Source organism: Callithrix jacchus, chromosome 22 (assembly GCF_049354715.1).
Source record: "Callithrix jacchus isolate 240 chromosome 22, calJac240_pri, whole genome shotgun sequence".
NCBI lineage: Eukaryota > Metazoa > Chordata > Mammalia > Primates > Cebidae > Callithrix > Callithrix jacchus.
The window spans coordinates 2,047,006-2,059,688 of record NC_133523.1 but is presented as its reverse complement, the minus strand read 5'-3'; the positions used below and the strand labels follow the sequence as shown (position 1 = coordinate 2,059,688).

At 57.1% G+C, this 12,683-nt stretch overlaps 1 protein-coding gene across 15 annotated transcripts in view; it reads right to left on the bottom strand.

Moving 5' to 3' along the window:
• DOT1L (DOT1 like histone lysine methyltransferase) overlaps nt 1-12,342 on the bottom strand; it is a 66,602-nt gene extending 54,260 nt beyond the window's left edge. For 5 of the 15 annotated variants that reach the window (XM_078361428.1, XM_078361432.1, XM_035284333.3 and 2 more), the window contains exon 1: nt 12,018-12,342. In XM_078361428.1, the coding sequence (XP_078217554.1) occupies nt 12,018-12,098 (81 nt within the window). In that variant the 5' untranslated portion in view covers nt 12,099-12,342. Of the gene's footprint in view, nt 1-1,157; nt 1,322-1,455; nt 1,852-11,567; nt 11,752-12,017 lie in introns of those variants that run through there. The other 10 variants (XM_078361425.1, XM_078361426.1, XM_078361438.1 and 7 more) reach the window with 6 other exon arrangements.
• Nucleotides 12,343-12,683: the final 341 nt, after the last annotated feature.

Genomic DNA, 12,683 nt, shown 5'->3' with positions numbered 1-12,683 from the left:
GTAAAGATGGGGTTTCACCGTGTTGGCCAGGATGGTCTTGAACTCCTGACCTCAGGTGATTCACCAGCCTCAGCCTTCCAAAGTGCTGGAAATATAGGCGTGAGCCACTGCGCCCGGCCGGAGCCCAGGAATTTAAGGCCGCAGTGAACCATCATCGCCTCCGAGCTCCAACCTGGGCAACAGGGCAAGATCTCAACTCTAAAAACATAAAAACATTTAAAAATTTAAAAAGAGGCCAGATACAGCAGCTCATGCCTGTAATCCAGCCTCAACAACATACTGAGATCCCCCGTCTCTTCAAAAAACTTTTGTTGTTTTTTTTTTTTTGAGACGGAGTTTCGCTCTTGTTACCCAGGCTGGAGTGCAATGGCGCGATCTCGGCTCACCGCAACCTCCGCCTCCTGGGTTCAGGCAATTCTCCTGCCTCCGCCTCCCGAGTAGCTGGGATTACAGGCACGCGCCAACACGCCCAGCTAATGTTTTGTATTTTTAGTAGAGACAGGGTTTCACCATGTTGACCGGGATGGTCTCGATCCCTTGACCTCGTGATCCACCCGCCTCGGCCTCCCAAAGTGCTGGGATTATAGGTGTGAGCCACCGCGCCTGACCGGTTTTTTTTTTTTTTTGAAAGGGAGTCTCACTCTGTCATCAGGCTGGAGTGCAGTGGTGCAACCTTGACTCAAGGCAACCTTCACCTCCCGGGTTCAAGCAACTCTCCAGCCTTGGCCCCCGGGTAGCTGGAATTACAGGCATGCGCCACCACCCCCAGCTAATTTTTGCATTTTTTTTTTTTAGTGGAGACAGGGTTTCGTGACATTGACCAGGATGGTCTCAAACTCCTGACCTCAGGTGATCCACCTGCCTTAGCCTCCCAAAGTGCTGCGATTACAGGAGTGAGCAACCGCACCCAGCCTTTTTTTTTTTGAGACAGAACTTTCACTGTTGTTGCCCAGGCTGGAGTGCAGTGGTGTGATCTCGTCTCACCGCAACCTCCGCCTCCTGAGTTCAAGTGATTCTCCTGCCTCAGCCTACTGAGTAGCTAGGAATACAGGCACGCGCCACCATGCCCACCTAACTTCATATTTTTGGTAGAGACGGGGGTTTCTCCATGTTGGTCAGGCTGGTCTCGAACTCCTGACCTCAGGTGATCCACCCACCTTGGACTCCCAAAATGCTGGCGTGAGCCACCGCGATTGACGTGACAGAGCATGTTTAGACTTGACCCTAAAGTCCGCACAGGGCCGGCCCGTCCACGAAGCTAATTCACAAGCAGAGCTGGGCCCGGACATCAGAGCATGCTGCTTCCTGGCTGAGCATCTGTCTGCAGGACAGAGGGCGGTGTGAAAAGGAGACTCAGACCTGGGCAGAACAGTGCCACCCGAGAGCTCCAAGCGACAGAGCTAAGACCAAGGATGGTTGACAAGACTTCATACGACTTAATAATAACTAGCCCACCTGCAACAGCCCCAGCCAGCTGGGCACAGCCGCACGCTGAGGTGGGAGGATCGCCTGACCCAGGGTGTTCACGGTTGCAGTAAGTGATCACACCACCACATTCCAATACTCCATCCTGGGCGACAGAAAGCTCGTGTCGAACAAACAAACCGCCCGCCTGAGCTGCCCAGCAACCACCGGAGCCGCCTGTAAACATGCAAAGCAACTCAATCCTGGAGGTGCTCCGGAGGGGCGAGGCCGCCCAGGCCACTGGTTTAATAAAGCATGACCAGAGTGACTCCATCTTATAGAGTACGTAGCTAGGCACCCGCAATGCACCTGGAAGGGTCACGCTTAGGAGTCACATTCTAAGCCAACATGAGGACGACCACAGAGCATCTACGGCTCTAGGAGACTCTCCGGGGCAGACCTTGGAACTGTGCCCACTGTACTGAGGGCTGGTGGGCAGGCTGGGCTGAGGGGGTCAGATGCGCCACCCCGCTGGCCTCTTGTGAGCATGTACAGACATGTTCCAGACTGAACCACAGCCCCAGCCGTTTCTCACGCACAGAGACGCGAAGGAAGAGCAGGCACCCTCCTCCTGCTCCCTGAGGACACCCCACTCTGTAAGGGAGCAGCTTCGTGGCTTCTTATAAACCTGCTGCTCTCGCCATGATCTGCAGCCCACCCCGAGTTCTAGCCTCTCTTGGGGTCTGCATCAGCACCCTCTTTTTCCAGCAGCAAAGCGTCACAAGAGGGAGGCTGGACGCACTGGCCAGAACTCTTCTCGCCCTCGAGAGCCACCGACCCTCTAGCCTGAGGCTAAGGAGTGCGGAGGGAGGAAAGCACCAGACTCGTGGCCTCCTCAAAGGGCAAATGCACCAGGGGCCCGAGGGGAGACGGGGACTGACTGCTGGGGCGGGCAGCACTTCCTTTAGAGGTGATGAGAATGTTCTGGAATGAGATGGTAGTGCTAAGTGTACAAACTGGATATACTAAAAACCACTGAGATGCACACTTAAAACGGGTGGACTCTGATATGTGAATTGTTGCAAAAGGCTGTTATTTCAGGGAAAAAAAAGGAAAAGCAAAAGCCCAGCCACTGCAGCGCCCCTGACTGGGTGCAGCACGCTGCCCTGCACCCCTTCACTCCCCGAAGCCCTCTCCAGCAAGGCCGCCTCTAAGCCCTGGCCAGAGCGTCTGTCTCTCCTGCTGGAGGGCAGGATGCAAACACAGCCAGTCAGCACATGCCTGTGGAAACAGACTGGGAAAGAGGCCGGGTGCACTACTCGGGAGGCTGAGGCAGGAGAACGGCCTGAACCCGAAAGCAGGGGTTGTAGTGAGCCAAGATTGTGCCCCCACGCTCCAGCCTGGGCAAAAAAGACTGAGACCCTGTCCCCAAAAAATAAAACTGAGAAAGAAAAGTGGCTCCGAGCAGTGGGAGCTGCGTGACGTGCAGAACTCAACAGGCCCGGAGAGCCTTCGAGTGAGCCCCGCCACCCCCGCCAGTCCCCGCCAGCCCCGCCAGCCCCGCCAGCCCCGCCAGCCCCGCCACCGGCCCGCAGAGGTGTGCTGCTTCTTTCCTACCCTGCAGTTTCCATGCTAGCTGACGAATTACCTACAAGGTTATCACCGTTTGCACAACGTGAAGTCTGTTATCTTCACGTCCCGGAGGGTGAGATGCCAGGAAGGACAGGGCGCCGGCCATCACTCCTGCCATTCCCATACAGAAGCTGCCCCTTCTTTTCTCGGGGAAGCCCCCACTGGCAGCTGCTGCACGTACGATCCGGGAACCTGAATTTGGGTATCCAGAGCTGTAGTCCATGAACTTGGCCTCAGGTCCTTTCTTCAGGGCGACACAGTGGGCGGGGACTGCAGGGAGCAAGCCTGGATCTTGGCCAGGGTCCCAAGAAGCACTCAGGAAATAAAGGCGGGCTGACCCCAGCGACATCGACCCAAACTCCGAGTGACACCCGTGACGGCGGAAGCCACAGCTCTCGTGACTCTATCTGACGCCCGCCCTGGGTGGCGGGGCTGTCCCCAGCGCTGTGGGTGCTGAGCAACATCCCTGGGCTTCCCCCACCCCGGGGTGACAACCGCAAAGGTCTCCTGACGCCACCAGGTGTCCCCTGGGGGCAGAGCCACCTCCGCTCCGAACTGCTATTTGGACCTCCCAGGGCCAGGATTTCATCCTTTCTGCCTGCAAGGCAGGAAGAGGGGGGCTCAGTGAAAATGGGGACCAGAAGAGCTCTCAAACATCAGGATCCTCCAGGAAAAAGGCCACCCAGGGCCACACCATTCTCGCAGTCTTCCCCTGCAGGACTCCCCTGGGGCCCCCAAAGCACCTCAGGCCCAACCACACTGCCTGAGGCGGAGGCCCAAAGCTGGAGGAAAAAGTGTTCTCAAAGGGACCACCAGCCTGGGGCAACACACCCAGACCCCACCTTGACGAAAAAATACAAAATTTGAGTGGGGCGTGGTGGCTCACGCCTGTAATCTAAGCTACTCAGGAGCCTGAAGCAGGAGAATCACTTCAGCCCAGGAGGCAGAGGTTGCAGTGAGCAGAGATCACACCACGGCACTCCAGCCTGGGCGACAGATCCTATTACAAAAATAATTTTAAGACTGGCCGGGCGAGGTGGCTCAAGCCTGTAATCGCAGCACTTTGGGAGGCCGAGGGAGGTGGATCACGAGGTCAAGAGATCGAGACCATCCTGGTCAACATGGTAAAACCCCGTCTCTACTAAAAATACAAAAAAAAAAAAAGCTAGCTGGGCACGGTGGCGCGTGCCTGTAATCCCAGCTCCTCAGGAGGCTGAGGCAGGAGAATTGCCTGAACCCAGGAGGCGGAGGTTGCGGTGAGCCGAGATCGCGCCATTGCACTCCAGCCTGGGCGACAAGAGCGAAACTCCGTCTCGAAATGATGATAATAATAATAATGTCAAGATCAGTAACACCCGAAAGGACAGGTTCTGGGGAGACCTACAGAGAAAGATGCACCCCCACGCCTTGCCCTGAGGGTCTGTTTATCAGTATTCATGGGCTTCCTAGGGCTCCTTTAGCATTAACCAGAGGACCTAAGTGTTTCCCGGGGTGCTGTCAGCTACTGAGGCAACGGAACCAAACCCAGGAAGGGGTGATGGGAACTCAGATTTTTAGCCAGTCACTCAGAAGCACAGGCCACAACCTGGGGCCTCTAACTGACATGGAAAGTCGGGGCGTCTGGGGACTGAGCCCTGAGCCTGTCTCCAGGTAGACGTGTTGGAAGTGAGCTGAATCGAGGATACGCAGTTGGAAACACAGAACTGATGAATTCCTCGGTACGCAGGAAAAGCCCCACGTAGAAGGCTTCTGTGTTGACTGCTGGGAGGAGCAGGAGGAACTGCACTGGGGATTTTCCTACACACCACAGTGCTGGAAGAGAAAATAGCTCCAAGCTGTCTGTGCGCAGTAAGGCATGCAAAATTTATCAGGCCCAGAGAAACAAGAGCAGGGACGTCAGTCACGCCTCCCAACCACACGGGGGTCAGAGTGCAAAGGCATCTACCTGTTCCTGCCTCCCGATCTCCACACTACCTTCCCGTTCCTGGAATCTGTGACACCAGGGACAATGTACAGCCGTCAACAGCCAACATTACTGTGACACGAATTCTTCCTGTCTATATCTAGTTTTGTCTGTTTGAGACAGTCTCTGTCACCCAGGCTGGAGTGCAAATGGCTTGATCTCGGCTCACTGCACCCTCCCTCTCCCAGGTTCAAGTGAGTCTCCCGTCTCAGCCTCCCCAGTAGCTGTGATTATAGGCATCCACCACCACGTCCGGCTACTTTTTGTATTTTTATTTTTTATTAATTTTTTACTTTTTGTATTTTTAGTAAAGACGGAATTTCACCATGTCGACCAGGGCTGGTCTCGAACTCCTGACCTCAGGTGATCCGCCTGCCTCAGTCTCCCAAAGCGCTGGGATCACAGGCGTGAGCCACCATGCCTAGAGAGCCAGCCGTATGTTTTTAAATTAATCTTTTCATTTTGAGATAACTGTAGATTCACACTGTCGAGCTACAGTAAAGGAACTGAAGCAGCAGTACCATGAGCAGAGCGTTTGTCTGGGCCATGTTTGAGGCCTGCAACCTGGTAGCACAGACCCAAGGTACAGGAATACACACTCCCATGAGCAGCAGTCACAAGCAGATTTTTTTTTTTGAGACGGAGTTTCCCTCTTGTCGCCAGGCTGGAGTGCAATGGCAGGGTCTCGACTCATCACAACCTCCGGCTCCTGGGTTCAAGGGATTCTCCTGCCTCAGCCTCCCAAGTTCTGGGATTACAGGCACACGCCACCACCCGCCCCCGGCTAATTCTGTATTTTTAGTAGAGACGAGGTTTCACCATGTTTGGTCTTGAACTCCCGAACTCAGGTGATCCACCCTCCCCGACCTCGTAAGTGCTGGGATCACAGGCATGAGCCACCGCACCCGGTCTACAAGCAGATTTTTAAAGGAAAAAAGGGATGTGCACCGTGACTCACCCCTACAATCCCAGCACTTCAGGGGGCTGAGGTGGGAGGACCACTTGAGCCCAGGAGTGTGAGAGCAGCCTAGTCAACATAAGGAGACCATGTCTTCACCAACAGTACAAAAAGGCGCAGTGGCGCGTGCCTACAATCCCAGCTACTCAGGAGGCTGAGGCAGGAGAATCGCCTGAACCTGGGAGGCGGAGGTTGCAGTGAGGCAAGATTGGGCCCCTGCACTCCAGCCTGGGAAACAGAGCAAGACTTTGTCCTCAAAAAAAAGAAAAAACTCCCCAAAAGCTGGGCCAGAGTGTCCCTGTACGGTCTGCAGGTTTTGCACAACCCCGCCAGCACCCCGGCGACCTCTTGTAGGCCGCAGGAACAAGGCACTGTGCATTTGTCATAAAATCAAGCACCGGTTTCTTTCTAATATCTTTTCCTTTTTAAACTGAATCCTTTACTCGCACAAAGCTGCCTCAAGGTTAATCTGCCTCCGGCGGAGCTGGAATTACTCAGGAACTCAGGACACTCATGCCAAGAGGTCAGCAGCAGAAAATACCGTATGAGTCACGGTGGGAACGACTCACCCCACCCCTGGCTGTTACTCACTGCTGGCTGCCCACTCGCCGCCGCCCACAGCAGGCTCGGGGCCAGGCTGTCAGGCGGAGCATGCTCTCACTCATTAATGGGAGTCTGAAAGTCAGGACCCTTGGCCAGTGGGGGCCGCCCCTGCCCGCCCACAGCCTGTGAGTCACCAAAGGGAAGGTCCCCCTCTATGGCCCTTGCAGGTTCTTTTCATGCAAACAACCAAAAATGCCACTTGTGTCCTTCCCACCAGAAGGGCAGGGCCATCCTGCCCTAGAAATGCCACACCGGGCTGGGCGCAGTGGCTCATGCCTGTAATTCCAATACTTTGGGAGGCCAAGGCGGGCAGACCACAAGGTCAGGAGTTCAAGACCAGCCTAGCCAACACAGCGAAACCCTGTCTCTACCAAAAACAAAAAATGAGCCGGTGTGGTGGCGCACGCCTGTAATCCCAGCTACTGGAGAGGCTGAGGCAGGAGAATCCCCTGAACCCGGGAGTAGGAGGCTGCAGTGAGCCAAGATCACACCACTGCACTCCACCCTGGCAACAAAGTGAGACTCAAAAAAGAAAAAGAAAGAAAAAGAAAAACGAAATGCCACGCCCAGCTGCGAAAAGCAGCTATTCAGGAACTCCAAGGCCATATAAGAACAAAAACTGCCCTTCCCCCCCCTTGTGTTTGCCAATAGGGCAAACCCCTTCCAAATTGCTCATTTCCGAGTGTGGACAGTCATGGCTATTTCTGCTTCCTCCTCCAAGCAGCCACCCACAGGTTCCCTGGGGCAGAAGTGGCAGCCCCTCCCCGGGGACCTCAGCTGACCTACTCAGTTCAGTATCACTGCTGAACTCCTCTTTGTAATCTACTTAGCTTCACTGTTTCGAAGTTAGATGGGGGTTCCCCTTACGTTGCCCAGGCTGGTTCCCAAATTCCTGGACTCAAGCAATCTTCCCACCTCGGCTTCCCAAATGTAGGGACTACAGGCGTGAGCCCCTGTGGCCGACCTGTCTATTTGACAGGTTTCTTGAGACTAAGAATACTGGCTCGTTGTCCTCTGTGCCCCCACCACACTGAGCATTCAGTAAGTGCTGCTGGACTGAATCGTGAATCATGACTAAAGGTGCTGCCATTTCAAACGTGTGGTCATCAGTCCTCAGACCCTGAGAATACACACTGCTCCAACAGTCCACTCTTCCCGTGAAAATCAGAACTGAGCGCTAGGCGAGGTGGCTCACGCCTGTAATCCCATCACTTTTAGAGGCCAAGGTGGCAGATCACCTGAGGTTGGGAGTGTGAGACCAGCCTGACCAACAGGGAGAAACCCTGTCTCTACTAAAAATACAAAACTAGGTGGGGGTGGTGGTACATGCCTGTAACGCCTGCTACTAGGGAGGCTGAGGCAGGAGAACTGTTTGAACCCGGGAGGCAGGGGTTGCAGTGAGCCAAGATTGTACCGTTCAGCCTTGGCGACAAGAGCGAAACTCCATCTCAAAAAAAAAAAAAAGTCAGAACTGCCCCTCACTTCTTGTGAGAAAGCAAAATTCTTAAACGCAGGAACGCAGAATATGACAAGCATCACTCACGGCTGTCGGAAGGCTGCCCCTGGCACTTGGGCGAGTGAACATGCTGGGCCCGGCAGCGGGCCAACCAGAGCAGGAACGGGACGCAGACAGCGCCAGGACAGCACACCCTGCCAAGCCAGTGCCCGGCCAGCAAGGGCGAGGGAAAGACGCGGCACAGCAGCACAGGCCTGCCCACCACTAGAAAGCCCGCTCAGCTAGCCCTCGCCCTTACTATTTACGATGGGGCACTGGCCAGGCAGGGTCATGCTGGGGCGGGGTGGGGGAGGCTGCCTTCACTTGAAGGTTCACTATCAGGGAAAAGAACAGGCAACTGGCAAGACCATGCCCCCAAGCCCCAACATCAGGGCCCCGTGGGTTGTGGCAACTGCTAGGATGCAGAGATGCTAAACAGACACTGAGCGCACACCGGGCAGTCCGCTCCTGAGAGCCTTGCCATGAGGAACACTGACTTCCACAAAAAATCCCGCCAGCGGAGTTGAGCAAGGCTTTACCCTAATCACCAAGAACTGGACACAGCCCACAGCCCTGTGACCTGCCGGCAAACGGATAAACTATCTGTGTTCCAATTGCCCAGTGGATTGACAGTCAGCAAAAAAAAACAGGGTCACTTTTGAAAACTGCAGCAACATGGATTTTGCCGCCTGAAAACCACCAGGACCAAAAGGCAAAGTCCAGTTGATTCCATTTACCCACCTTTCTGGGAAGGGTCTAACTACGGCTGAGGCTAGACGGGCCAACAGCCAGGAGCTCCCAGGCAGGCTGAGGACAGGGCGCGCAGGGAAGCCGGGGCTCCGCACCTGGACGCTCAGGCCACCACCCGGCGCATCTGTCAAACACGTAGAACTGTACTCTGCCACCAATGCACAACGCCCTAGGTAAACTAAAAGAGGAAGATATAAAAACAAATGCGGCTGGGCGTGGTGGCGCACGCCTGTAATCCCAGCACTTTGGGAGGCCAAGAAGGGTGGATCACTTGAGGTCAGGAGTTCAAGACCAACCTGGCCAACATGGTGAAACCTCTATCTTTATAAAATAAATAAATATATGTGAGGCCAGGCGTGGTGGCTCCCATCTACAATTTCAGCACTTTGGGAGGTCAAGGCAGGCGGATCACCTGAGGTTGGGAGTTTGAGACCAGCCTGACTAACATGGAGAAACCCCACCTCTACTAAAAATACAAAATTAGCCGGGCATGGTAATACTATAATCCCAGCTACTCAGGAGGCTGAAGCAGAAGAATCCCTTGAACACGGAAGGTGGAGGTCGCAGTGAGCCGAGATCATGCCACCGCACTCCAGCCTGGGCAACAGTCTGAATAAACCAATGTGAAGCGAAGTAGTGGGGCTGGTCGGAAGGTGGTGAGCCCCTCAGTGGATCTCCAGCCACTTACAGGTAGAATTCCTCGTTCTACTCTAGTCTAATAATTTTTTAAAATATAATGTTAAGGGCCGGGCGCCAAGGCTCACGCCTGTAATTCCAGCACTTTGGGAGGCCGAGGCAGGCAGATCACGAGGTCAAGACATCGAGACCGTCCTGGCCAACACGGTGAAACCCCATCTCTATTAAAAATACAAAAAAATTAGCTGCTTGTGGTCGCATGCCCCTGTGGTCCCAGCTACTCGGGAGGCTGAGGCAGAAGAGTCACTTGAACCCGGGAGGCAGAGGTTCTGTGAGTCAAGATTCCGCCACTGCACTCCAGCCTGGTGACAGAGCAAGACTCCATCTCAAAAAAATAATAACAGGCCGGGCGCGGTGGCTCACGCCTATAATCCCAGCATTTTGGGAGGCCAAGGTGGGTGGATCACGAGGTCAAGATATCAAGACCATCCTGGTCAACAAGGTGAAACCCCGCCTCTACTAAAAACACAAAAATTAGCTGGGTGGGGCTGGGCGCGGTGGCTCAAGCCTGTAATCCCAGCACTTTGGGAGGCTGAGGCAGGTGAATCATGAGGTCAAGAGATCCAGAGCATCCTGGTTAACATGGTGAAATCCCATCTCTACTAAAAATACAACAAATTAGCTGGGCATGGTGGCGCGTGCCTGTAATCCCAGCTACTCAGGAGGCTGAGGCAGGAGAATTGCCTGAACCCAGGAGGCGGAGTTTGCGGTAAGCCAAGATCGCGCCATTGCACTCCAGCCTGGGTAACAAGAGCGAAACTCCGTCTCAAAAAAAAAAAAAAAAAAATTAGCTGGGCATGGTGGTGCACGCCTGTAGTCCCAGCTACTAGGGAGGCTGAGGCAGGAGAATCGCTTGAATCCAGGAGGCGGAGGCTGCACCATTGCACTCCAGTCTGGGTAACAACAGCGAAAATTCTGTCTCAAAATAATAATAATAATAACCAATTTTTTTTTTTAAAGACGGGGTTTCACCATGTTGGTCAGGCTGGTCTTGAACTCCCAACCTCAGGTGATCCGCCCGCCTTGGCCTCCAAAGTGCTTGGATTACAGGTGTGAGCCACCGCGCCCGGCCAATAATAATACAAATAATAATAACGTTAAGGTCAGACGCCTTCTACCACCTAAAACGGTGAGAACCCAACAGAGAAGTGGAGGCTGGAAGCGCTCTGGCGTTTGAACGTTAGAGGGAGGAAATCAGTCGAGTCACAGAAGCGCTGCCTCTGCATTCAGTTTCTGTCCTAGGACGTCTCCCAGCCCGGATCCCGACTCAGGCTGCCCAGGGGCACAACTAAAGCCGCCCAACCGGAGAAGCCAGAGCCCCATGGCCCGACCCCGCCGGCTCCAGGAGCATGACAAGCGCGCACCAGACGTGCGGCCAGGCTGGAAGCCGCGCGGCGTCTCCCTCCCGCTCGCAGGGACCCAGGGCCCTGAGCCAGCCCGGGTTCCCTAGCGCTCACCGCGTCCTGACCCCGCCCCCGGCGAGCACGTTTCCAAAAACTGACACAAGTCGAGCGCGCGCGCGGGAGTTCCAGCGCGCGCGGGGATGCCCGGGCGGGCCCCGCAGGCGCGCCCCCCCCAATAACACGCGATCCGGGCACGCTGGCCGACATCGCCTGCTTCACTTTTCGCCTAAAACGCTCCCTGCCCGGCCCGCAGCGTGGCCAGAGGGTCCCAAGCGCACACGCACGCGCCCCGCCTCCCCAGGGACCACACCGGGACGCGCACCCCGGGAGCCGCACGCGGGTTTCTGGAGCCACGGGGCGGGAGGGGGGAGGTGCCGCTGTAACATTCCACCCAGCCTGTCATTTTCCAACGGTCACCAAGATGAAGGAGACAAAATGACCTAACTCCCGGGGTCAGCCCAGTCCTGCCCACTTAGGATCGGGGGACAGAAACCTCCCAGTTTCCAAGGGTCAAGCCAGTCCCGCCCACCACGATCAAAAGGTCAGATCCCTAATTTCCCAGGGCCAAGGCGGCCCACACCCGATCAAGACGAGGGGGGCAAAAACCCCCCATTTCCAGAGGGCAGACCGCTCCCGCCCACTCCAGGGGACGGCATTTCCCACCTTGCCAGGGCCGGGCCGGCTGTGCCCGGGTAAGAGTGGGGCAAACGCCTAACTGTAAAAAGAGGAGCGGGGACGGGAGAGGCTGCCCTAAAAAGCGAAATCAGGCGGCAGAGCTCACTGACAGCGCCGGGAACGAGCCGGGCGGCCGGGCTTCCCGTCAAAACGCGGCTGGCACGAGAAACCCCTCCCGTTCCGCGCCCGGGACAGCCCGGCGGGGGCAACGGCAGTGCGGCCGGGCTCGGGGGCCGCCGGGCACGAGGGGCTCCCACCCTGCGGGAAACCGCCGCCGGGCCCTCGGCGGGGAAGCAACGGCGGTCCCGGGCAGCGACAGTCCAGGAGCTCTGATCCGCAGGGGGGACCGGCGCGCGCGGCTACGGGGGCTGGGGCGTCCCCGGGGGCGGCGGGGGAGGGGAGGCCGGGAGGGAGGGACGGCGGGGGAGCGGCACTCACGTAGACCGGGAGCGGCCACGGGTAGACGGCGGGCTCGGCCCCCACGGGCGACTTGAGCCTCAGCTCCAGCTTCTCCCCCATGTCCGCGCGCGCGGCCGCCGCACCATGCTAGGCGGGCGGTTGGGGGAGGGGCGGGGCCGCCGGTGGGCGGAGGAGGGCGGGCGGGAGGGAGGGGCGGGAGGCTGAGGGGAGGGGGCCTGGCCTCGGCCTCGGCCGCCGCCGCCGCCGCCGCCGCGCTCCGGTCCGGCCCCCGGCTCCCTCTTTGTGGTCACAGGCCCAGGGCCTCTAGCGCCGCCGCCATCTTGGGCCGGCGTGAGACGAGCACAATGAGCCGGGGGCCGGGCGGAACCACTCGCCGCGCGCGCGAGGGGGGGCCCGGAGCGAAGTGGCCGGCGCGCGCCCGCCGCCCAATCGGCGGCCCGGCGCGCGCCACCCCCCCGGCGCCCCGCCCCGTGGACTCGCCCACCCGCCCGAATCCACGCACGCACGCACGCACGCACGCACGTCCTCGGTTGCCCTCAGCCGTCCCCTCCCGCCACTCGCCAGCCCGAAGAGGGGACCCGGGGAGATCCTGTGGGCGGGCCCGTGTGATGGCGAGTTCGAATCCCGTCGGAGGAGGACGCCGAACACCTCCTCACATACTGCTTAGAAAAACCAAATATCCTC